At 36.8% G+C, this 22,898-nt stretch overlaps 1 protein-coding gene across 31 annotated transcripts in view; it reads left to right on the forward strand.

Annotated features, from left to right (window-relative positions):
- The window catches only part of RIMS1 (regulating synaptic membrane exocytosis 1), a 319,206-nt gene that overhangs the window by 256,651 nt on the left and 39,657 nt on the right, over positions 1 to 22,898 (forward strand). For 23 of the 31 annotated variants that reach the window (XM_048299528.1, XM_048299532.1, XM_048299536.1 and 20 more), the window contains one exon: positions 18,649 to 18,881. The exons of 7 other annotated variants lie outside the window; for them this stretch is intronic. In XM_048299528.1, coding sequence (XP_048155485.1) covers positions 18,649 to 18,881 — 233 coding nt within the window. Of the gene's footprint in view, positions 1 to 13,976; positions 14,272 to 18,648; positions 18,882 to 22,898 lie in introns of those variants that run through there. One more of the 31 variants, XM_048299559.1, reaches the window with a different exon arrangement.

A 22,898-nucleotide genomic window follows, 5' to 3' on the forward strand; every position in this document is an offset into this window, starting at 1 on the left:
TTGGGTTTTCTTTCTCAAAGTATTTTCCTTACCTACCTGCCTTTATTTTGCTGGTTTTGTGTATATGATAAATTTCTAGATTTGAAACTATTATTCATATAGTAATTTTGGTATCTGTGGTTTGAAAGTAGTTTAATTCATTTGCATTATCAATAATCAAATACATCTTTCCTCCTTGATACTAATCTATTCTGGGGTTAGGGCTTTTTAGATGCACAGATTGGTTTTTATTTTCATTTAACTTGATGACAAAACTCCCAGAAACTCTAATGGCTGTAGTATTGGCTTGGTAGTCTTTGATTACATCTGCCAGTTTCTGAACTCTCAAAAATTTGACTTTAAGTGTTGTAAAACACAAGAAGATTTACAAACGATTAAAAAAAAAATCCCTATTAGGAAATCTGCCTAGAAGGCATAATTTACCACTCAGAACACTTCTAGACAGACTCAATGTCTGAGAAGATCAGCTGCAGGAGTTTAGTGTGTTTATTATACAACAGGAAGGGATGTTAGGGAAGCTCAGAAACTGGCCTCTATGTTTGAGCTAGATCCACCTTATTTTCTTTTTAAGGAATGTTCATAAGGGTATTTAAAGTAATATTTCAGATTGGTGGAGGTATAACCTGACAGCTGCAGTAATCCACAGTCCAGCAGAACACTGCAGTGGAACTGTAAATGTATTTAAAGTCATCTCAATTCATGTCTTTAAATGTTGCATTTCATTGTGTCCTAGCTTTTCAGTATTTGACTCTTACAAAGGGCTTTATTCATACCAAAATACCTTATTTCATAGATACAGAATTTTTCTCAACTAGAACCTCTCACAGTGTCTTTGTCAGGTTCAACAAAGTAAGATTTTTTCCCATAAGTATGCCTAACAGATTTTATCAGAAATTTTCCTTGAGTTCAGGATGTGTGATCACAAATATCAGAACTGGGTGAACCCGTAACCTTGTGTGAGCCTGGAAAGGGTGAAACCTGGGGTCAAATCCTCAACCTCTTCCATTCTTAGGGGTAGCAGAGCACTTTGTGTACAGGATTGGGGGAACTCTTATACAAAACCAAGTGTCTGCAGTGGGAGCTCCAGTTCAGCCTCACTCTAGACCAGAAAGTGAGATGTAATTGAAATTCAAATGCCTCCCCTTTCTGATACTGTCCACAGAATCCATACCTCAGAAATTAGACACCTTATGCTTGCTTGCTTTAATCTTCTCTAAATTCAGGTAATACTTCCATAGTGAACAAAATGTATAGTAATAACATACAATGCAGTTCCTTTGATAGAAATATGAGGAAGAAATTAAAAAATTGGGGAAAGGTTTGATTGTATTTGGAACAATATTTTTCATCTTGAGATTCATGCTGTTTAACTCCAGTCTTAAAAGCTATGCATCTTCAGTGGAATTCACATTAAAAAATAGGTTTTTATTAAATTATTTTTCTATCTTACCTAAGCCAGCATGAAAAAGAAGAAAACACCTATTATCTTGGATGGTTCACCTAATCTTCAGACAGGTGTCAAAGACACGGAATTATCCTTTTCTAGCATTACTTGTTGAAGAAACCCTAGATGACTTCTTTAGATTGGTTGCTTTCATTTTTGACATCTAAAATTAGATTAAATCGATTCTTTATCTCAATTACTAATATTTCTTTAAGGTCAAGGAATTAAGGAATTAGAAGTTTTAAGTTCGATTAGTAATTTGAAATTCAAGTTTTATTTTTGCCTCCAAAGAACCCAAAATTAGCATATATCAAACAGGATGGGATAGGATGGGATGGGGTGGTTGAGCAGGAGGGGCAACATTTTTTGTCCTCCTGGTTTTTGTCTTACTGAAACCACATATCCAGCATCATCTTCATTTGGAAGTGTGTCAGGCCAGTGACCATGGCAACTTTGTGAGCATAATGTTAAGAACAAAGTTTGTTGAACTGCCTTTTTTATCCACCTACTTTTGTTCTCCAGATATGTGCTAGGGACAGACCTAGTAAGCATACAGAGGCTCAAAAGAGGTGGCTCAGTTCTGCCATTTCACTCAACTAAGTCATTCAACAAGTATCCTTAGGTACATTTTGTATCCAGAAAGAAAATACACAAATTCACAATACGCAAGCGAGGTTTCTGGTCTGCATCACCTTTAGAAAGGATATCTGCATCTCTTTCTCCATCGAGCAGAACAAAATTATTCCTAGGGCTATTGACCAGCAAGCTGAGCTAATTATATTAAATGGAGAAACATGATTAAGAGTAGTCTGGGGTTCTGATTAGTAACCTGAAGTGAAATGGTGCTCCCAACTTTTTGCATGAGCTAAAAATCACTGGCTAGTTATTCATATTGAGAGTTGTGGTGCCAAATGTCTGAACGTGAAGTGTACCAGTTTAAAGACAGAAGTAGTTTCAGTAAATGCTGTTAGTCAGTATAATGTCATCATCCCTCATATTAATGCATCTGTGAAAACGGATATAAATCAGACTCCTAGACATACGAGAATACAAGATCCTGTCCTCTTTAGGGCTGTCATTAAGAAAGCAATCCTTGGTTGTAACTTGGTACAAATGTCGGAAGGACTGAGGTTTCAGGTCATAGTGAGTGTGGTTTATATCCACTGACTTGATCACCAGTTCTACCAGCACAGTTCCTGACCGTTCCTCCCAAATCCTAATGGAGGAAAGATCCTTTAAAAAAATCTAGATAATCCCTTTTCCATATCAATCTAGGCAGAACTGGTGTCTTTCTATTTTCCCTCAGTTTTGAAAAATTAAGATTATATGATTTGAGACAATATATTCTATATTACCCTGTTTATAGTTATTTCTTTTTTCAAGAAGATTTTAAAACCTGGAAGGATTACTCTTTTTCTTGTGTCTCTCAAGCCTATGGGTATTAGATAGAAGAGTAGGACAATTCATGGGGAGTTTTTTGGCAATTTTTAATTTTAATAATTAACTCCTTCAGTTACATTACTGAAAATACACTATGCTTTTAATATTGTAAAGCATTTATAGAATGAAATGCTATCTGAACAGCAAGCATAACACCAGTTCATGCAGAAAAACACAGAAATATTGTGCTTGTTAGTTGAATCGTTAGATGACACTTGAGCTCTGTTTTGGGACAAAACTCCCAAATTTAAATTTTTGTAGTGTTAGGAAGTTTGAGCATGTTGAAGAAGTTAGTAACACAGAGAGAAGGAAAATCTACCCCTTCCTGTAATAAATGACAAGACCATGCCTAAACCTTTTACAGTAGAAGACTAAATTAATTCTTACAGTACATTTGCAATTGAATTGCCTGTAAGAAAGCTGTGACATAGCATGTATAGAAAATACCATTAGTTAATCTTCATTCTGGAGGTTTTGTTGATTAACACTTCTAATAGGTTGCAAGAGGGAATTATGATTGATGCGAGTTCTAAATATAAGTATATAAAATAGCTTCTTCCTTTCTAATTTGTTTAGCATTTTCAGGTATGTGTTATAACAAATGGCTTTGCGTGGATAAACTATTCTGTATATTAAATTATTCCAAACATCTTTCTTGTTACCATCCTGGGTAACTGCCATGCTCTCTAGTTGGAAGTGCAGAAAAAAATACAAGGAATTTTTGGTATGTGAACAAAATGTTCTGTGACTTCTGACTTGAATCAGAATCAGATTTGTGAATCTGGAGTTGGTATGTATTTGATGAGTGAAGCCAAATTACCAGTCCTTCTTTATGGAGGTTTGCTTTCATCAGTCATGGTCTTTATGCATTCATGATACAGTCGAGCAGTACTTTGTGCCTGCGTATGTTGGAGACATTACTGTGTATGTCTCTGAAACATTTCTCACATCCTAAATGAAGCAGAAGGAAATTTTTTTGTGGTTTAATGCAAATGATTGATAAGTAAGAACCCATGATGATTAATCAGCACCACATGGGCTTGATCAGACAAAGAATGACATTTGCTCACTTAATTAAAAATTATGCCAGACTGTGTCATTGCATCACTTTTCATTTGTAGCCTGCTTATGCAAAGATACCCGGACTTCTTGGTGCCGTTAAGTAGGGAACTGTCATGCATGGTAAAGGTGAGGTGGAGGCTTCTGTTTTGGAGGAATAACAAGCTACCATAAGGTGTTTCACTTATATCCGATTTAATAAAATCTGCTAAATTTATGAAAGACTAAATAGCTTACTTTAAGGAGAATTTGTCTCAGTGTATCTGGATTTCAAACAAATAGTTCCTGCATTAGGAATATTACTGTTATCCCTCATTTTAAATTTGAAAACCACATCTTTATTAAGAATTATATTTTTTTTATCTTGATCAATGTGTGGTATAATATCATTATGTCTGTGCCAAATTTTAATCGGTTTTTACATGCTTTTTTTAATTGAATGCTTAAGTGTAACTAAAATATTTTATATGAGTTTATCAAGGAAAGAGGATAATGTAATGGGTTGTAACTGTGGATTTAAGCCAGTTCTAATTTATTTCACATGTTACGCCATGCCACTGAATGGCTTGTGTGACAAACTCATATATGCTTTTTGGGATTTATATTCTCTGTACATCGCTGAAGTTTGTACTGTTAGACTCTATCTGGCAAACATCTTCTTCCCTGATTTCCATAACAGAATATACAACTTGCATGTAGCTGTTCTTTCAGTACACTGACACTTAGCTCTAGTACACTTGAACTTTAAAACAGGAACAATGGAGTAGAGAAATGATGATTCATGACCAAGTGAGGAAGTGGTTGATGGGTTGATAGGCAATGGGTTCAGAGGGATAGAGACAGCCAGGACCTCACAAACAACAAAACAGGGCAGGAAGGAGCCACACAAAGTGTATGCACATGAAAAAGGATGTGATTGAGAGAAGACAATTTAGGGAAAGCTCTCATACCTTTAGTGGGAAATCAGCACAAGGGTGTGGCTCTCCAGATGGCCTATGCTCTAAAGCATGGGGAACAAACAAGAGGAATTAGAGGTTTGTGGTGCAGCTGCAGGGCTATGGTCTCACCATGATCACTGGGAAGTGGTGGGATAGCTCATACTACTGGAGTGCTGCAATCCACGGAAGCACAGGACAGGATAGCAAGGAAGGAGTGATAGGAAGGATAGCAAGCCCTTTGTGTGAGAGAGCAGAATATGCAGGCTGATGAACCAGCTGAAAGTTCATAGCTCAGGATTTGAGGCCCAACCAATGTCATGATATTGTGGGTGTCTGCTATGGACTTCGTGATCAGGAAGAAGAATTAGATGAAGCCTTCTTCCAGTTGTGGGTTCTGGTTTCCTTGGAGAATTTAAACCATCCTGGTATCTGCTGGTTGAGCAATGCAGTAGGGCACAAGTAATCCAGGAGGTTTCTGTAGTGCACTGATGACCAGAGGGAACGTCTGGGGCAAGGACTCAGCAGAGGATGATCAGATCAAGGAACATTTAAATAAACTGGACATGTACAAGTTATTGGCACATGACAAAGTGTACCCATGAGTACTAAATGAGCTGGTGTTGACTGATGTCTTTACAAGGCCACTCAATAACCTTTGGAACATGGCAGTCAGGGGATGTTCTTGAAGACTTGAAGAAAGAAATCATCACTTCTGTCTTCAAGAAGGGAAAGGGATCTTGGAAACCGTCAGCCTTATCTCAACCTCTGAGTAGGTGAGAGAGGAAATAATCCTGGAAACTATTTCCAAACATATGTCTAGAACAAGGGGGTGATTGTGGATAGTCAGCATGAATTTACAAAGGGCAAATCAAGCCTGACCAGCCTGATATCCTTCTTTCATTCGCTGATGGATGAGAGCAGAATATCAGATGTTCTCTGTCTTGTCTTTAGTAAGATTTTCAGCACCCTTTTCTAAAACACCCTCATAGACAAACTGAGGAAGTACAGCCAGGTTGGCAGAGGAAACTGGCTGAATTCCAGGTTCAGAGAATTGTGACCTGTGACACAAAGTCCAGCTGGAGGCAAATCACTTGTGATGTATGCCTGGGGTCAATATTATGGCAGTACTGTTTAACATCTTCATTGGTGTTTGGAATGATGGGGAAGAATGCACCCTCAGCAGGTTTGCAGACAACAGAAAACTGATTGGAATAGTTGATATAGTAGGGGGATGTGACACTATTCAGAGGGACCTCGACAGGATGGAGAAATCGGCCATTAGGAACCTCATTACGTTCAACAAAGGAAATGAAAAATCCTGCAGCTGAGGAGGAGTAACCCCATGTGCCATTGCAGCCTGGGGGCTCACAGCTAGAACTCAGTTTTGCAGCTGGAAATCAGCTTTTGAGGAAAGACCCTAGGATGTGTGTGGATGCTAAGATGAACCTGAGCCAACAATGCCTCCTTGCGTTTAAGAAGACCAACACCATCTTGGGCTGCATTAGGAAGAGTGTTGCCAGCAGGCTGAGGAATGTGATCCTTCTCCCTCAGCAGAGCTGAGTAGCTCTAGTGAGACACATCTGGAGTTTGAAGTCCAGTGCTGGGCATCCCAATACAAGAGACATGGAACTGCTGCAGCATGTCTAGCAAGGGACCATGAAGATGGTGAAGGGATTGGAGTGTCTGTCATACAAGGAGAGGCCAAGAGAGCTGAGTGTTCACCCTGGAGTAGAGAAGGCTCAAGGGAGATCTCACTGATGTGCACAAATGCCTGCTGAGAGGGACTGGAGAAGAAAAGGCCAGACGCATCTCAGTGAGAGGATGAGCACAAGCTGAAATAAGGCAAATCTCACTGAAACATGAGAAAAACTTTTTTTCTGCAAAAGTTATTAAACACTGGAACAGGTGGTGCAGAGATTTTGCACAGTCCAAATATCTGGGGATATCCAAACCCCACGTAGATATGGCCCTGAGCAACCTGCTGTTATGACCCCTGCAGTATGTAGGAGAGTTGGACTATGCAATCTCCAAAAGTGTCCTTCAGCCTCAGTTGTTCTGTGACTCTCAGATTTTCATTTCATGCTGCTTATTATGCTGTTCTCTTGCACAAAATGCTCAGTGTGTTTAGTTTGGAACCAGGTGAAGTAACTGGAGGTTTGCCTTCTCACTGAGGACAAACAGCAGCGCTGAGCTGCAGATCTTTCAAGGTGATATAGCCAGAGGCCACTCTCTGGATTGGAAATAGATTTTCTCCCATTGGTTTCCCATCTCCCCACGTTGTACACTGGAACTAGTTTGATACAATTTATAGTGGTGAGGGGCTAGAGAGAGTCTGAAGGGTCTTCTGACCTCTTCTCAGGCTTCCCAATAGTGCTGTTTATTGCATCATAAATGTATGTGATGTGACTGGTGCAATACGGTGGTTCAGTCCTTCCCTCGCCCTCTCTTTAGACCAGGACTGCATCCAGCCTTCCCAGCACACTGGTTCACTAAAATGCACTGCACCACAGGGCCAGCTGAGCAAAGTTTAACTTCTTGTCATAACAGTGAAGGAAAACAATATGCCAAGGTTTTTCATGCATTTGATGAGACTGAGGTCTGTGTTGAAATAAAGAAACCCACTCATTTAATGTTAATTACAAAAGTAATTAAAGTCTTTATATCGAATTTGTGCTACAGTGACTAAGGGTGTAATCAAGATACTTTACTCATGAAGAAAATGAAATGTAAAATCTTTTCATTATTGCTATAAATATTGCAAACAGAACTAGTGGAGGCAACAACAGACGAACACCAAAGCTTATTAATCAATAAAAGTAAATCACCTGGAAAATGGAAACGAATTCACAAGTCATTTCAGACTGGCTTTGTGGGGGATATTCGCTATGCCCCACTCATTATCTAAACCTGGGAGAAGATCCTGAAAATGTGGGGAGTATAACAGATTTTTCGTACCCTGCCTAAGTTTGATCCTGTATCTCTTAACTAACCAGTGTAAGGGCAAGTTCATATTATATAAAGAAAGGATTGAGCTGTATAAACTTGCAGTGGAATATGCAGTGCTGGAGCCTAGCATAAGAGGGATCTGTTGTATATATTGGGTAAAATTAGGTATTCCTGGGGTTTATAGCTCTCATTACTGGTATTCTGTATAAAAATAAATGTTATTTGAATTATTCAAGATGTTATCAACCCAGACCCTTGTCTGGAAAAGGATACATCACATACTTGGAATCAAGGTGGTTCCTCATTCTTGGATTCTGAGAGCCTTCAGGGTGTCATACCAGAAGACACAGTAGATCATCTTGTGTGCTGTATGTGCTGTGGCACTGCTGAGCAGATTAAAAAAACCCCAAACCCTTGCATGCCTTGTGCATGCCTAGCTGTGTGCCATCAGGTGATAATCATCACAGTGCTCTGGCAGCATGCTGAGCTGGGTCCCTTGCTCAGAAGTAGATGTCAGCAATATATGAAGAGCTAGATCCTATTAACTACAAATCTCCACAGCTCCACAAACAGTGGTGTGGCAATATCAGTCTGCATCACGTTGAAAGCTGGTCCTTAAATGGCATTTTCCAAGGGGTTTTTCCTGGGTTTCTGCTTAAATTCTGCCATGAGCAGCATTTCAAAGCATCATTGTGGAAGGTCTGTTCCATATTTCTCAGGCCTAAAGCACCACACAGTCAATTACATACCTGCAGCAGTAGCAGAAATGATGAATTCTGCTGCATGGGTATTCACATACAAATCAGATCAACCTTTTCAGTCGTCACATTTCTAAAGAATCTTGGACCAAGTTCTCAGTTGCTATTTATCTTCCATATTATATCTGCTTCAAAGCCTGCATAGCTAATGTCTTGCAAATTTATAAATGACTGAAGTTTTGCTTTATCAGCTGGGCTATGGATCACCAGAATCAATGCTTCAATATGATTTGGTTTTAATCAGCTGTCAAAGCTCCAGTGCAATGGTACTCATTGAAAAGCTACTCATTTCTTTTCTTAGTGTGAACTGGTATGGCTTTGGGGACATAATGCTGTTGTTCTCTTTTCTGAAGTTCCCATTTTTAATGGTCAAAATTCTGCATAAGTTCCAATTTTTTAAATTATGTCTCTGCAAATTTAACTTAAGAGTATTTATTGACCCAGGTATTTCTTTCTTGTGGCAAATTGTAGATCCCGCAATTTTCATGTGCAAGATTTTTTAAGATGATTTGGCTATATTTCATATAAGTATGAAATCCTACGTCTTCTATGTAAATTGGAATTCCTCCTTTCTAAGAAAGAAATAGAGATACTAGAACTAATCTACACTAATTAAAGTAATTCATATATTTATAATGCAATAGTTCTTTAGTGTTAAAAATGTAAAAATAACAGTCTTTTTTTCTGGATTGGAAATTTAGAAGCCAAAAAACCAACATGAATTTCACAGGAAAGTGGAAACCCATGAAACTAACAAGTCTACACTCAAGATAGTGACATGTTTTTACAAGTATTAATATTTTTTTAATGGTTATTGATAACATTATGCTGTGGAACACCTTGACATAAGGGTAATATTTTAAATCTGGGTTTACAAGGAAGACTAGTTCATCTCTTTATTTAAAAACAGGGAGACTTCTGTGTGTGCTTAACAAACAGCTACCTTAATTCAGCTTCCTCCTAGAGGAGTAACTGATCTTTTTCGACACACAGAGATATTCTAAACAAAAATCTAAACTCCTTATCTTGTTTTTACGTACACCAAAAGCTCGAGCTGTTGGAAAACTTCTCAGTCTTCATGTAACTGTGTTGAGTAGCAATAGTATGACTGCTACTTTGCTTAAAATACAACAACTAAAATAGAAAAACATGGATACAGGAACAAACAATGCAAGCCTTGAAAGATGATGCAGTTTTATTACAGTGCATTGTGAAATTTGTAGTTATTGCAAATTCCCTAGCAGGGTTATCAAGGACTAAGAGCTTCACAAACGTGGACAACTGTGTTGCAGCTGTCATCAAAACTGATAAATGAAGAAGGGGGTTTTTTAAAACTTCAGGATGGTAATAGTGTTCATTCTTGAAAAGAAAGTATTTGCGCAACAAAAAGCCTAATCAAGATTTTGAGGCAAAGCCAAACTTGTTTAGAGAATGAGGCAGGAATTGTAGAAAGATAAAGAATGCTCTTCTCACTTGCCTAGTTTATTACTGCTCTGGGAAATTACTCTGCCCCATAGTTTTTATGTGATTAGTGACAACTCATTTCAGACATGTCTTTGTTGGTGACCATATGCTGCCTGTTGCATGGGAGTTTATTGTGTCTTGATGCTGTGAATTCAATCTCCCTATCATGTGGAAAGTTTGGAGCAGAACTCACACATGATTCTTTAAGGTTCTCGTTTGTTTAGCTCAGTGACAGTGTTAAGAGACTGCACAGTTGCATGGTTGCTGAGTTCACCACACAAAACATTGTGATGGCACATGGAAAAGCTTTCTATGCGAAAGCAGAGAGGATAGTGAGTGCTTTGTGGCTACAAAAGAGAAACTGACCATCTCGGGGGGGGTCATAATATAATAAATACTTGTGCTGGGACATTGAAAAGACCTTTTTCATTCAGTTTCAGGAATTTTTAGGAACTGTTTTGTTTTCAGAAAGAGTGATGAATAGAATTCATTCCTCAGTTTTCTTATTCTCTTTCTGCTTCAGTATCACCATGAACTCTTTCCTACCAGGCATTATTGTCCATTATACTCTTTTTTATACTCCAGGCAGGTGACTTTGTCTTGAGTCATGCCTGATGGCCAACAAACTTGCAGCCTCCCTGCATCCTGGACAGTCTAGCTAATTTCTCCCAAATGCAGAATAGGCAAGAGGTGCAATTCCTGGGAAATACTGACTTTCTGCCTCTGAGCTGGAGGCAAAATAGTAATATTCAGGAAATGTACAATCTATTTAGCAATAGGGGCTGCAAGTGAGTGCAATGTCACTTTGCAACAAGAAGGTTTCCTGGTATCTTAACAGTTGATCTCTTTGAAATCTTTTAATATGAGAGGTATGACTTAAAGAAGTTGTTTTACCAAATTGACAAGTACTCAAAAGAATTGACAGGTACTCTATGTGCCAAATAGAAGGATCACCTCACTGGAATCTTTCAGTGAGACACTGGCCACTTCTCAAAGTGAAATGAATTTATAATTTTTTTGTTGTTGCTGTTTTTGGGGTTTTTTTTCTTTTTATTTCCTTCAAAAGGGCCAGGCAATCTGCCATGGTATATCAGGTGGAACTTAGAACAGATAAAAGAAGAAATTTGACTATGGGCAGAAACCAGGCATGTAAAATTTCTCCCTAAATTTTTCATGTTTGATGATCAGAACAGATTCAGGTAACAGGCAAGGCATTTTGCATCTAAAATCTCCACAGTGCAAGCATCCACTGCAATACTTGAAGTAATTTGCCAATCCTACTTTGTTTCTGATTATCCAAATCACTGCAGCTAAAAACTGAACACCAAAAAAGTTTTATTGGCTGTGCACTTCCCAGTTTCATTAAAGAGAGAACTATATTGAGCATGTACTGCGATTAGTTAATATTGCTGCTCAGGTGATCTGTCTTGGGGCAAGGACAGGCACTCTGATGTAACCTGAGTCACAGCTTTTGCTTTTTGCAGGGGGGAAATAGGGGGCAGTAGCCTCCAAGTTATTACCATGAAGTCAAGATATATGAAAACATTTTAGATAAGCTGCTTAAAAAATAAAATGTATCCTCTTTACCCCCGGAGAGTATATTACAGATGGAAACTTCTGGTTCTGAGGTCATTTATGTACAACACCAAGGTTAAGCCAGAGTAATTAATGTTCTAATTATTCATTATCTAAAGATAATGATTTTTGAAAATCCATCATTATAAACTGCTTTATGTGTCTGTCAGAGAGGGAGGGAGATGGAGTCTTTAATCCCTTCAGAACATCTGTACATGAAAAATGTGCTATGGAGCATTGCTTCTGCATTTTTAATTATCCAATTATGTTTCAACTTTCAAAGAAACTGTCACATCACCAGCAGTCTTTCTTAATGATTTAAAAAAGACTGAAAAATTATTTTAATTGGTTTTTTCATTTAATTACTGCAGTTGATAAAGATGAAATGTAATCCATAAACTTTTAGTTTAAGAACATTATGCTAATATTTTAAACAGGCAGTACTTGTTCTTTTTAGATTAAAGAAATGTAGGAAAATAGTTTTAGCCATGGCTCAGACCTCAGAGTACCTCTCACTTGCTTTATCTTCATTTCAGTTTACTATATTTTTAAAAATTTTATCTGCATTTTTTTTTGTTAGTCCTGACCTTGCAGTGTCCCGTTTAGCTTTTCAGATTCTTCTCCTGCATTTCCTATTTTGTTGCTATTGCCTGTTGCTATTATTTACTTTTGTAATGGAATAGCAAGCAATCTACTTCATATCAACGAAATGGGATTTTTTTCATGAAGAGCAGTGAGACCACAGGTACTTCAGTACCTCATGATTTAGAGGGAAAAAAGCAACATGGGAAAAAAAGCAACAGGGAAAATAATGTTACTCCTGAATATCATGCAAAGAAAGAAAAACTGAGGAATTCAGCTTTTTTGATACTGAAGAAAGTTTCCTTCAGTGTTGAGCTACACATTTTTGTATTTTTCATACACACACCCCCACCCCCAGTATCTATTTTCTTGATACAGGTTTAACATTTACATCCTTTCTATGTTTGGTACAGGTTAACAGAATATGTACATGACTATGTGCAGTCAAATTTGGGTCATTTGAGCTGTTTACCTTTTGATTCACATTAGCCTTTCCACATCAGCATTAATAGCAATAGTTAACCCTGAACAGTGCTCCTGGGGTGGCTGCTTTTGTGTTGGTTTCATTTTATGATTCATGTCATTAGCTGGCTTCAGGCTGATGGTGCCTTGGGTATGTGCAGGCAGACACACAGGCTCCCACATACAGAGACAATTGCTCTGCTTGTTTCAGAGAATATAAATTAACTTGAAATGTTCATGGCAAATAATAAAAATCTGCTTATCTTTTGCTTGGAAAATAGTTAAAATCTGCTTATCCTTTGCAATGTTCAGACTTACTTTCTGAATTGTTATTCTTTCGTTTCGTGGAGAAATGCTAGTTTTGCAAGTTTAAAAAATAGAAATCGGTCAGAGCTGTGAAACGTGCACAATTCAGTGGTCAGTGTGCTGCTGAGAAAAGCATTTTCACAACCCAGATTATGATATACTGTATTCCAATATGGAAATTTCCTAATCTTCCAAAGTAGGAGTTTAACCAGTTAAGCTCCCAGAGGAGGCTTCTGTAAGGCAATCTTCCCCAGCCCTTGCCTCGGTGAGAGTTTGGGGCTGGGGTGTCATCCCAGAGGGAGCATCTGTGTCGCTGAGTGGCACTTCCATACCATATAGGAATATTGTCAGCAACAGATACAACCTACAAATTACTGATGTTCAAATATCTTAATACACCAATAGGACTCTAATATAGTGACTTGACAGCAGGAGCAAGGGGTTTTTTTTTAAACCTAATAGCTATTTCATAGATCTAATGCATGATTAATGTGCATGTTAAATCAATATGTAGTTCCAGTTGGTACAGACTGTACGAAATTACTATTTAATGATGGTCTAAAAAATTCTTTTGACTAATTATAATATAGGATATATGTTTGTCCTTTGGTTTGTAAAGCCCCATGCTTCAATTAATTTATTAAATGCTAATGAATATTTATAAATATTTATTAAAAATTGTACTGTAATTTATCTTGTAGAAAATGTTCTATATCATATGTAAATATAACTATATTTTCTTCAAATGACAGAGAAATTTGTAGATAAGTAATTAAGTGTTTGTATTTATTGATTATATATCATACAATACTAATAACAAGACATTTTTAGAAATGTAATGTTTTTCATTATAAAAATATCTGCCCTTTGGTCCAGAACTATCATGCATTTAGGAGATTGTTAGTATTCATGAGCTACCTCATTGCAAAAGGGTGCCATAGGGGCTATGAATTAGTATGTGATGCTGCATTCAGCAGGAGAGAGGAGAAGGGCAGTAGCTTGTGCTGGTGGGGGCCAGGGATTCTACTGAAAGATTCAAGTTGCTGCAACTGTCTGCAAAGAACTTACAACATCATCTACACAGCAAGGAGTACAGGGCATCATTTATTTACTCATGGCTTGCATTACTGGAAAAATGGGTGGAGAAAAAATGAGGGATCATAAAAATAAATACCTAAAGTATTTTTTTATACATCATCAGTAATTCTAAGAGAATGAAGGAAATGCTGTAATTTTAGCAATGGCTAATCATTTCAGAATTTTTCTGTGAAAGGATATACTTCCAGCTATTACATAGGTGAGTTTATGATCAAGTGTTTTTCTAGCTTTCTTACTACTGTCTTATTATCTTTCTTTTTCAGAGGGAATGTGCAGGTATTTTATGTAATCACTGAGAGATACTGAGTGTATATCTGTATGCCAATTTTCTCAACTCAAATGATTTGTCCAGTATGCTTTTATGGATCTTGAATGCTTATATATTAGTTATCTGTACACAGAAAGATATATAATGATTTTATACAGGTACTTGCCTTCGTTTCAGTTCAGTTTGTTTCAGTTAATATAAGCAAGTATAATCCACAATGCCCTTGTAGCATGCTCATCTTATCGAATTTGTTTCAGGGTTAATTTTTATGCTATCTTGTAACTCAGACTACTTTTTGATTAAGTTTTTTGTCTTAATAGCTCATTCTTCCTGCCCACTGATGCAACCTTCAGGTAGGGGCAGCTTGCAAAACTGAATGTGTTGCTTTCTTTCAAAACTCTGATAGCTCACGTGTAAATACAGTCTTGATTTTGCCTCGTGTAGTTCAGATACCACTTTAGATGGGATCTATCTCAGCTGCATAAGTTTTGGCAGGAAATATAAGCATTTTTCTCTTCGTAGAGGGAGCAGTGTCTTCCCCACTGATGCAGGAACCTCGGGGTAGTGTCTGACCCCAGTGCTGGGGAGGCTCCTCTGCTCTTTCTGGGGTCAGAGGGAGGTTTTCTTTATAGGTTATAGTAAATTTTAAAAAATTAAGTTAAAAATCCAGTGATTCTTTTTACATGCTGAATATCTGTGAAGTAATACACAGGCCCATATAGATTGTCTGTAACCTTCTTAATATGCACATCAATTATGTTGCTATGACTGTAATTAGAAATCCTTAGAAATAACATAAGACTTTTGCTGAACTATTCATCACAAGAATTGCTAAAAATCATAAAATAATTGTAAATAAAAACTTAGTGAATTAGTTAATTTATGACTAAATGGACTATACTGATAAATATATTACTCTTCATTATCCTGCTACAGAAAACTATATTTATTTATTTTGTTATGAGAACTACATATAATTTAATAATTTACCAATTTTAGCCACAAGCCTGCAAAAACTTTCATCTGCATTTAAATGAATGTGTTAATAATCCCAGCAAGTCCAGAGAAGGAAATAAAAATTTAGTTATGTTATTACCAGAATGGTTAAGTTCAAAGGGATATATTCATGCAGGTCCTTTTCTTCTTTGTGCTTCATAAATTAAACTCTAACAGTAGTGAAGAAAGCAAGAGTGTGAGCTAGGAGCTTTTTCTTCAAGTGATAACCAGTAATGTAATGGAAAATTATTGTGTTCTAAGGGTACTCAATTAGGTGGTATAAGAATGCTGAATTTTAAATGCCCATTCTTTTGAGACTGTTTCAGTTAATGAAAAATAATAAACTAGCACAGGGATTAGATGAACGCATAAGAAACTTAATCTGTTTGCTTTTTTATGACAAGAGGAAGTATTGGACAGCTGTAGTATCCTTGGTCCTATCCCATTATACCCATTTCTAGTAAACTAATAGCTATTTTGTACTAGTACACTAGAATGTATTTCCTAGAAAAGTAGGGCTTTGTATTTGCAAGGTAGAAACAAGTATAAGATTAATTTGAATTCTAAATTTCTCTGGTTTTTTTTTTTTAAGATAAATCTTCTAGTTCCCTCTAGCTGTTGCAAAGAATCAAAAATAAAATTTATATGTCTTTGAAAAAAGCAAATTTTCTATTATTCAGAAAGTTCCCATATTCCCTGAATTAGTGAATTAATACATCAAAAATGTTTTTTTTCCAAAAGTTACAATACTATCCTGTCTTATTTCTCAGCTGATGGACATCAGTGCCTCCTAAATACATACTAAACAAAGTGAAATTACAGCATTTCAGGTAAATTGTTAAAAAAAAAAAAAGGTGAAGGCTGGCACAAAAACATAATGATTTTAGTATTTTTATAAACACCTGAAATTCAGTAGAGCAAATTCAATAATATGGCAAATAATTCTTTAATTGCATGGCAGATTTTATAGTCCATTGAACCTTAGTGCTGGAAATTATAGGTTTATCAATCAGTATGTCAGCAAAGCACGTTAATATAGTTCAACAGGTGCTCTCAAAAGAAGTATTTGCTGTTTCTTTCCTCTCTCTTCCTGACATATCGATGCATAAACTCAAGAATTGATAGAATTGACCACTCCATGGCTCAAAATGGGAACAAAATAACTACAGAATGCTTTGTGTAGGGGCCATTGTTGGCAATGTAGAAACAGTCACTGAAATCCAATTCCAAGTGCTGATAGAAAGAAATTATCCACGTGGAAAGGAGTTGTCCATGTTGACTCAAAGTAGGAAGTAGGATCCCTCAGAATGAGGCCTGTGTGGTTCTGCCCTCTCCTCGAAATGGTGAAGTGTCTCTTGCTGCAGAGAAGAAACCAGTTAACAGTGTTGCCTTCTATCACCCTAGAGGCCTTTTCTTTGATATTTGTATATATATGTGGAAGACGGTATTTTTTGAGTTGGTTTGGTTTTGTTGGTTTTTTTTCCAGCTAAAATTCTTCCTAGAATGATTGAATATGTCTGTGTGTACGCTCACATTTATGTGAGAGAGTGCTTGCTGGGCGAGAGTGGTGATAAAATACAAAGGAATTCTATACGGAAACATCAAAATACATACTCATGTTTTTGCTTTGCAAACCCAAAAGCCAGTCAATACAGTTTCTCTGGGACAGGAGGGAACACGACAGAACCTATTTTAAGCTCAGTGTACCTCGGGTAGTGCACTAAAATGTGTTCTTGAATACTTTAGTGCATCAAGCAGCTTGTACTGTTTGATGGTGGCAGCTGTTTTTTTTATCTGAGCTTAACAGGAGCAGATCCTAAGTGCTGAGGGTAGTTAAAAGCCTATGCAGAGGTTGATACTGGTCTTTCTATTAAGTGTTGTCTATTCAAAGACTTTACTTTTCCAGCTTCATTTTCAAAAGAATACTGTCTATTTTTACGTGCTCTTACCTATGGTCACACATTAGTAACTCTTGGTAACTGCCAGTAAAACAGGGATACACTGTTTTAATTATAGCTTAGGGATACAGTTTTTTATACTTTCCTGGATCTGTCTTGGGACAGGAGTGATTTGAGCTCCAGCAGGGCCCAGATCCATAGAAGTGACGGGATATCATCTCTTCTCCAATTGACCCCTTCATTTCCACCTGGCCTGATTTTCTATCTGTCTGAAACTTGGCATGACATAAAGAAGCCTCTAACCCCACTCTTTCTAATTTTGACTGGGGGAGAGGGAGTGAGGGGTGGATGTGAATGAGGGACAGGAGCAGGCCATTGCATCTGCTGGGAAGGGAACTTGCTGGGAGAGACAGAAGGACTGTTGGTTAACAAATAAATTTGACTTCAAAATACAGAATTACTGAAAAAAAATTCCTGAAATTAGCATGTAGGTCTACTAATCAGCAATACAAGATTAAGGAATTTCCTACATGCCTGGCTGATTTAACAACTGCATCTGAAGTGAGTCCAGCTGCAATTTAAACTTCTGTGTTTCTACAGAGTGACAGCTAACTTTATATTGCCATTAGAGCTAGGGCATTGCTTGGTCATAGCAGTAGGACTGTGTATTAGTGTGTCCTGTGAGTATTTGAGACTGTTTTCTAGACTCTGTGTGTGAACACTTTATATGCCTCTATGTACAGGGGCAGAAAAAGGGTCTGTATAGAAACATTCAAATGCAATGCAATAGCTAAAGGAACTCAAACAGAACTGACAGAGCTGTTCATCTTTCTGTCAATCAATGAAGGTTCCAGTGGGTTATTAGGAATTTTGCCTCAAAATTATTTTGCCTTCATGCTGTGATTATTGCCCTTACCTTTAATGAAGTGAGAGAGTGAAGACCTAAAATATACTACATATTACATTATCTCTGTGAAAAGTATGAAAATTTAGATGATGGTATCTTCATTTCTATTTGGTCTTAAGGCTTTGGTGAACAGTACTGATAGATGTATATGTTAAACTACTGGCCTGTGTTAATTTTGTTTGGTTCTAAAATTGCTGTTTTATTTGTTTCTGTATTGTGGGGACATAGACAGGGAAGCTTCAGATAACTTTTAAATGTCTCTCTTTCTGTCGCTCTGAAAAACATGGGGAAGTGTTCATTTTATTTATTTCCCTCAAAGAAGTGGAGAACAAGCAATAGTACTGGAAAGATGTACTGTGAGGGGCATCGAATTAAGCTTTACTTGTGAACCAAATAAATGGAAATGTATCAAGACTTTAAATTAATTTACTGATTAAAAAAAAAAGGCTTTTGGAAATGCTGTTGCACAGACAAATTAACATGTTTGTTTTTACTTTGTAACTGTAGTACATTTACTCCTAAAATGCAAGGCAGACGGATGGGGACTTCAGGGAGAATCACTAAGAGCACAAGTGTGAGCGGAGAGATATATAAGCTGGAGCACATTGATGGGAGTCAGTCGGACACGGCTGTCGGCATGGTTGGAACAGGTGGGAAGAAAAGGCGTTCCAGCTTTAGTGCCAAAGTGGTTGCCATAGTGTCTCGAAGGAGCAGGAGCACATCTCAACTTAGCCAAACAGGTGAGTGAGACACACTCTTTGGAAACAGGACTCTCACCAAACATGGTTTACCATTATTTCATCTGTGGCACCTGTGTTACATGTGTATGAATATAGACCGCTCAAGAGAGATTTTCCAGCTGTAAATAAATTTCTGAGATACTAATTTTCTTTGATTATTAAACATTTGCAAGAAAAAAATATACAAATGCCTTTTAGAATATGTGCCATAGTTGCTTTCTGTCCTGATCAATGAAAAGCGTTGTCTCTTAGAAGCCTTGTTCACAGGTAGGCCAGGAAATGCAGAGAGAGATGTGTAGGTATCAGCAGTGGATAAGTGTTTGGCAAAGACCACTATTTATATGTATAGGAAATTTCTTTAGCAGAAGAGTTGAGTGTGAATGTGGGAACTGAAATCTGAGCAAATGAATGGCAGTTATGCAACTGGGATAAAAGGTTGTACCTGTTGTGGCATAAAATATGTTTTTAAAAACTACCTTTGTTTTCTTAGCTGAGAGTAAATCCAATGCTTTAATTTTTTTTAAGTAACACTGGCAAATTGGGGTCAGTGATTTCAGATAAATTAGATGACAGCATGATGGTTCTTTAGGAACATAAGCCTTCCAACTCTCTATTTCAACTTCAGAAATCTTAAAAGCTTCCTATCAGCATAGCCTCCAGGAACAAAAGCTCATACAAAAAGATACAAAAGGGAAGAAGCATGTTTTACAGTCCCTGTCCTGCTCCTGAACCCCAGTGAAGACTTTTGCTTTTGTCTTCAGTGGGAGCAGGACCTGACCCCAAGGGTTCTTTCTTGCTAAAAGAAGGAAAACAAAGAGGAAAAGCTTCAACCTAGCATAGAATGCACTCATATTTCAGCATTCCTCTCACATAATCAGGGTATCTAAACTAAGGTAAGTAACAATATTGTTTATTTGTATCATCAAATATTTCACCCCTTTTCCCTGGTTTTCTTTTATTGCCAGATGAACAGTAGACTTGATTCTTTCACAATGTAAAGCTTGGTCAGCTTTAACAAAAAGATTGTTATACTTTTCTACACTACTCATGAATTTTAAGCTAGAAAGTATATAATCATGGAGTTGAACCAAATGATAAATGAAACAGGTCTGTTTTAAGCCCAGAACTGTAATTAATATTGTGTTTCTCAAGAATACACTGTGACTAAGTATGAGACTCGAATATAGATAGTTGCATACAATAAGATGCTATTTTAGATATGTCAGAATCAATGGCGTGCTCTGTAATTAATAAAAAGTGGTGTTGTATTGTAGACAGGATTTCTAGGTTGATGTTTTAGTCCACTTCCTATATATACTTACATTAAGTATTTTACAGAATGGTTTTTGTGGTTTGATCTGGCATTCCTTTCTAGCTCCTAGGTCTCATTGAAATAGGAATTGCTGTGACAGACCAAACCTTTGCTCTATCTTACTCAGTAGTCCAGCTCTCACTGGGAACAAGGACTGTTAGCCCAAAGGGAAGGCACCAGACACAGGATGACTTGCCTTGCAGAAGCCCTGACTCACTTTTGCCAGTGAACTTATTAAATAACTTAAAATCTGAGCTGTGACTTCCAAATAGTATCATCTATTTAAAGCTCAGATTTTTGTGTTCTTCATAGAAAGCTACTATAAATCTCCAAATTTTGCTTGATGTAAATTTCAAAGCAATAGGAATTTTGCAAGGAATGGAACTTCTAAACTTGTAATGAAACTCAAAGAGCAAATCAAATATGAAAAATATGGTTATATATTATTCATGATTGTAAAACAGTTCAGAATTGTATTTACTATGTCTTGTGGTGGCTCAGGCTTAGACTACTATCTGTGGCATAATCAGAGCAAATAAAATGTGTCATTTTTTGTCAGTCACTAGTTTTGAATTTTGTCAGAAATCAGTGAATTAACACATTTTTTTAGAACAATATACAAATGAGACTTGATAGATTTTCTAAATGATGTTGTAGACTAAATATTCATATGCTAAATCATGGACCCACTTCCCTTCTTTCCTTCCTATATTATACAAAATGGGAGGAGAAACCTAAAAATGTCTATTTCATTTTAATGTGTGGTGCAACTTACTAATGTCTCCACTATTGAGAGTTAAAGAAAATTTCTGTTATGACAATATAATATAAACTGGGTACTTCTTTAAAATTTATTATGTGAAAATTGGTTCTAATAGCCAAGTTCTGAAGTTTTAGAAGTGATGTGGAGATTTATGGGCCTCCAAAAGTGGTGCCAAGTATGAACTTCTGGGACAGATCTTCAGGAACTGAAGGTGTGCTCTTGATGCAGAGTATGTATTTTAAAGGAAGTATAAGAAATATAGAAATAAATGTGTAGCCTCCATAGGTTGTTCAGGTTTTTTCCTATGACTTACATGATCAATAAGTAAGGCAAGCATGACACAGGTAGTTATTTGTTTCTGAAAACTCAAAATAGAAGATCAGAAATAAAAAGGCAGATTTTTTGGAAAAGCGTAGGTTCCATGTTTTTATGGAATGAGTAGATCTGAAATTCTAGTTTACTACTGTCTTCAAGCCAATAAAGTTCATTACCATCTCACTTTTTTCACTTGAAGAAATGGTCAAAAAGGGCTGAATTCGACTTTCTGTAGATAATTCTTCCTTTTAGCATACTGCACACGTTTGATGTTACTTAAAAATGAAAGTGGTGTGTATGGAACTGCTGCAAGGTAGCTATTATTTATAAGATTTGCTTTTCTATTCAGTTGGAAAAGGAGTGTGTGTGTGTGTGTGAGCCTGTGCATACATGTTTGTGTCTGTACATATGGGGCAGATCCTCTTGCATGTTGGAGTTAGAAGGACCTGTAATCATTATTTTACACACCCTGTTCAATGTTATTGGAAAGTATTCAGAATATGTGCCTTATAGATGGTCAGTGAAAGAATTGGTTTCTATTTTTATGTAAATCTGCAATGGAATTATGTATATTTGCTGCACCTTCCTTTTGTTCATGTTTAAGATTTCATAATACTTCTAGTAACTGTTCTGTGAAATCCGTGCTTATTATGTATTTGTTCATTGTGCCCACAAATTGGATAGGTTAGATAGTTCATCAGAAAACGCTTGTAATCTTCTGACAATATTCCTAATAAAAATCCAGCTTTTCTTAGTTATCATAGTAAAAAAGAAGAAAAGGAAAAGGGAAAAAAAAGAAGCAAAACTCCCAAAATGACCACAAGAAATTGAAAATAGCTCCAGGCATACATAAGCATTTAGTTATAATCCAACTTTTCTAGCTTTCTTTGTCAGCCTTATTTTGGAAAATAAATATATACATATATACAGAATAAATATAGAACTGCAAATTTTCTGAATACAGCAACTAAACTTTAAATCACAGGAAAATTATAGGAAACTAGATTAGGATAAGAAATCATCATCTGTTGTCTTGATTTTGTGTTACAACTCTCTATTCCCCTCTACAGAAAATCTTATCTTATAGTTTCCATACCAGTGAGTGACTGAGGCCAGTATTGATCATTCTACATTTTGATTTGGGGTTCTAGGTTTGTTTTGAATGAGATGAAAACTTCTGTAATAGGAAGGAAGAATTTTATTACATAATTTATACCATATATAGAGACATAATAATGCATTTTAAAGTGGATAGAGGTAATGGGGAGGGGTATCATCAGTAAAATGAGTTCTGGAGAAAAGGAAAACTTCAATCGCAGATAAATAGAAGTATTGCTATCCCTGGATCCCTCTCAGTTCTCCTGGTACATGCAGACAACTGCCTTAAGAAAGGAAAACAATTCCTCCCCTTTGCATTCTATTCCCTGGTCAGCAGATAGTGCTCCAGAAAGATCATCTGTTTGTAGGAGCATACTTTTCTTCTCTTTAAGTGCCAACAATGGCTTGCAACTATTTTGACATAGGTGAGAGTGGAAGAGATGCAGAGAAGGAGAGATAAGAAGCTTAGAAGAATGGACAGCATTTCTAGTGTGACATTATACTAATACCAGGTCAATTTTCTACATGA

Source organism: Corvus hawaiiensis, chromosome 3, assembly GCF_020740725.1.
Source record: "Corvus hawaiiensis isolate bCorHaw1 chromosome 3, bCorHaw1.pri.cur, whole genome shotgun sequence".
Taxonomy (NCBI): domain Eukaryota; kingdom Metazoa; phylum Chordata; class Aves; order Passeriformes; family Corvidae; genus Corvus; species Corvus hawaiiensis.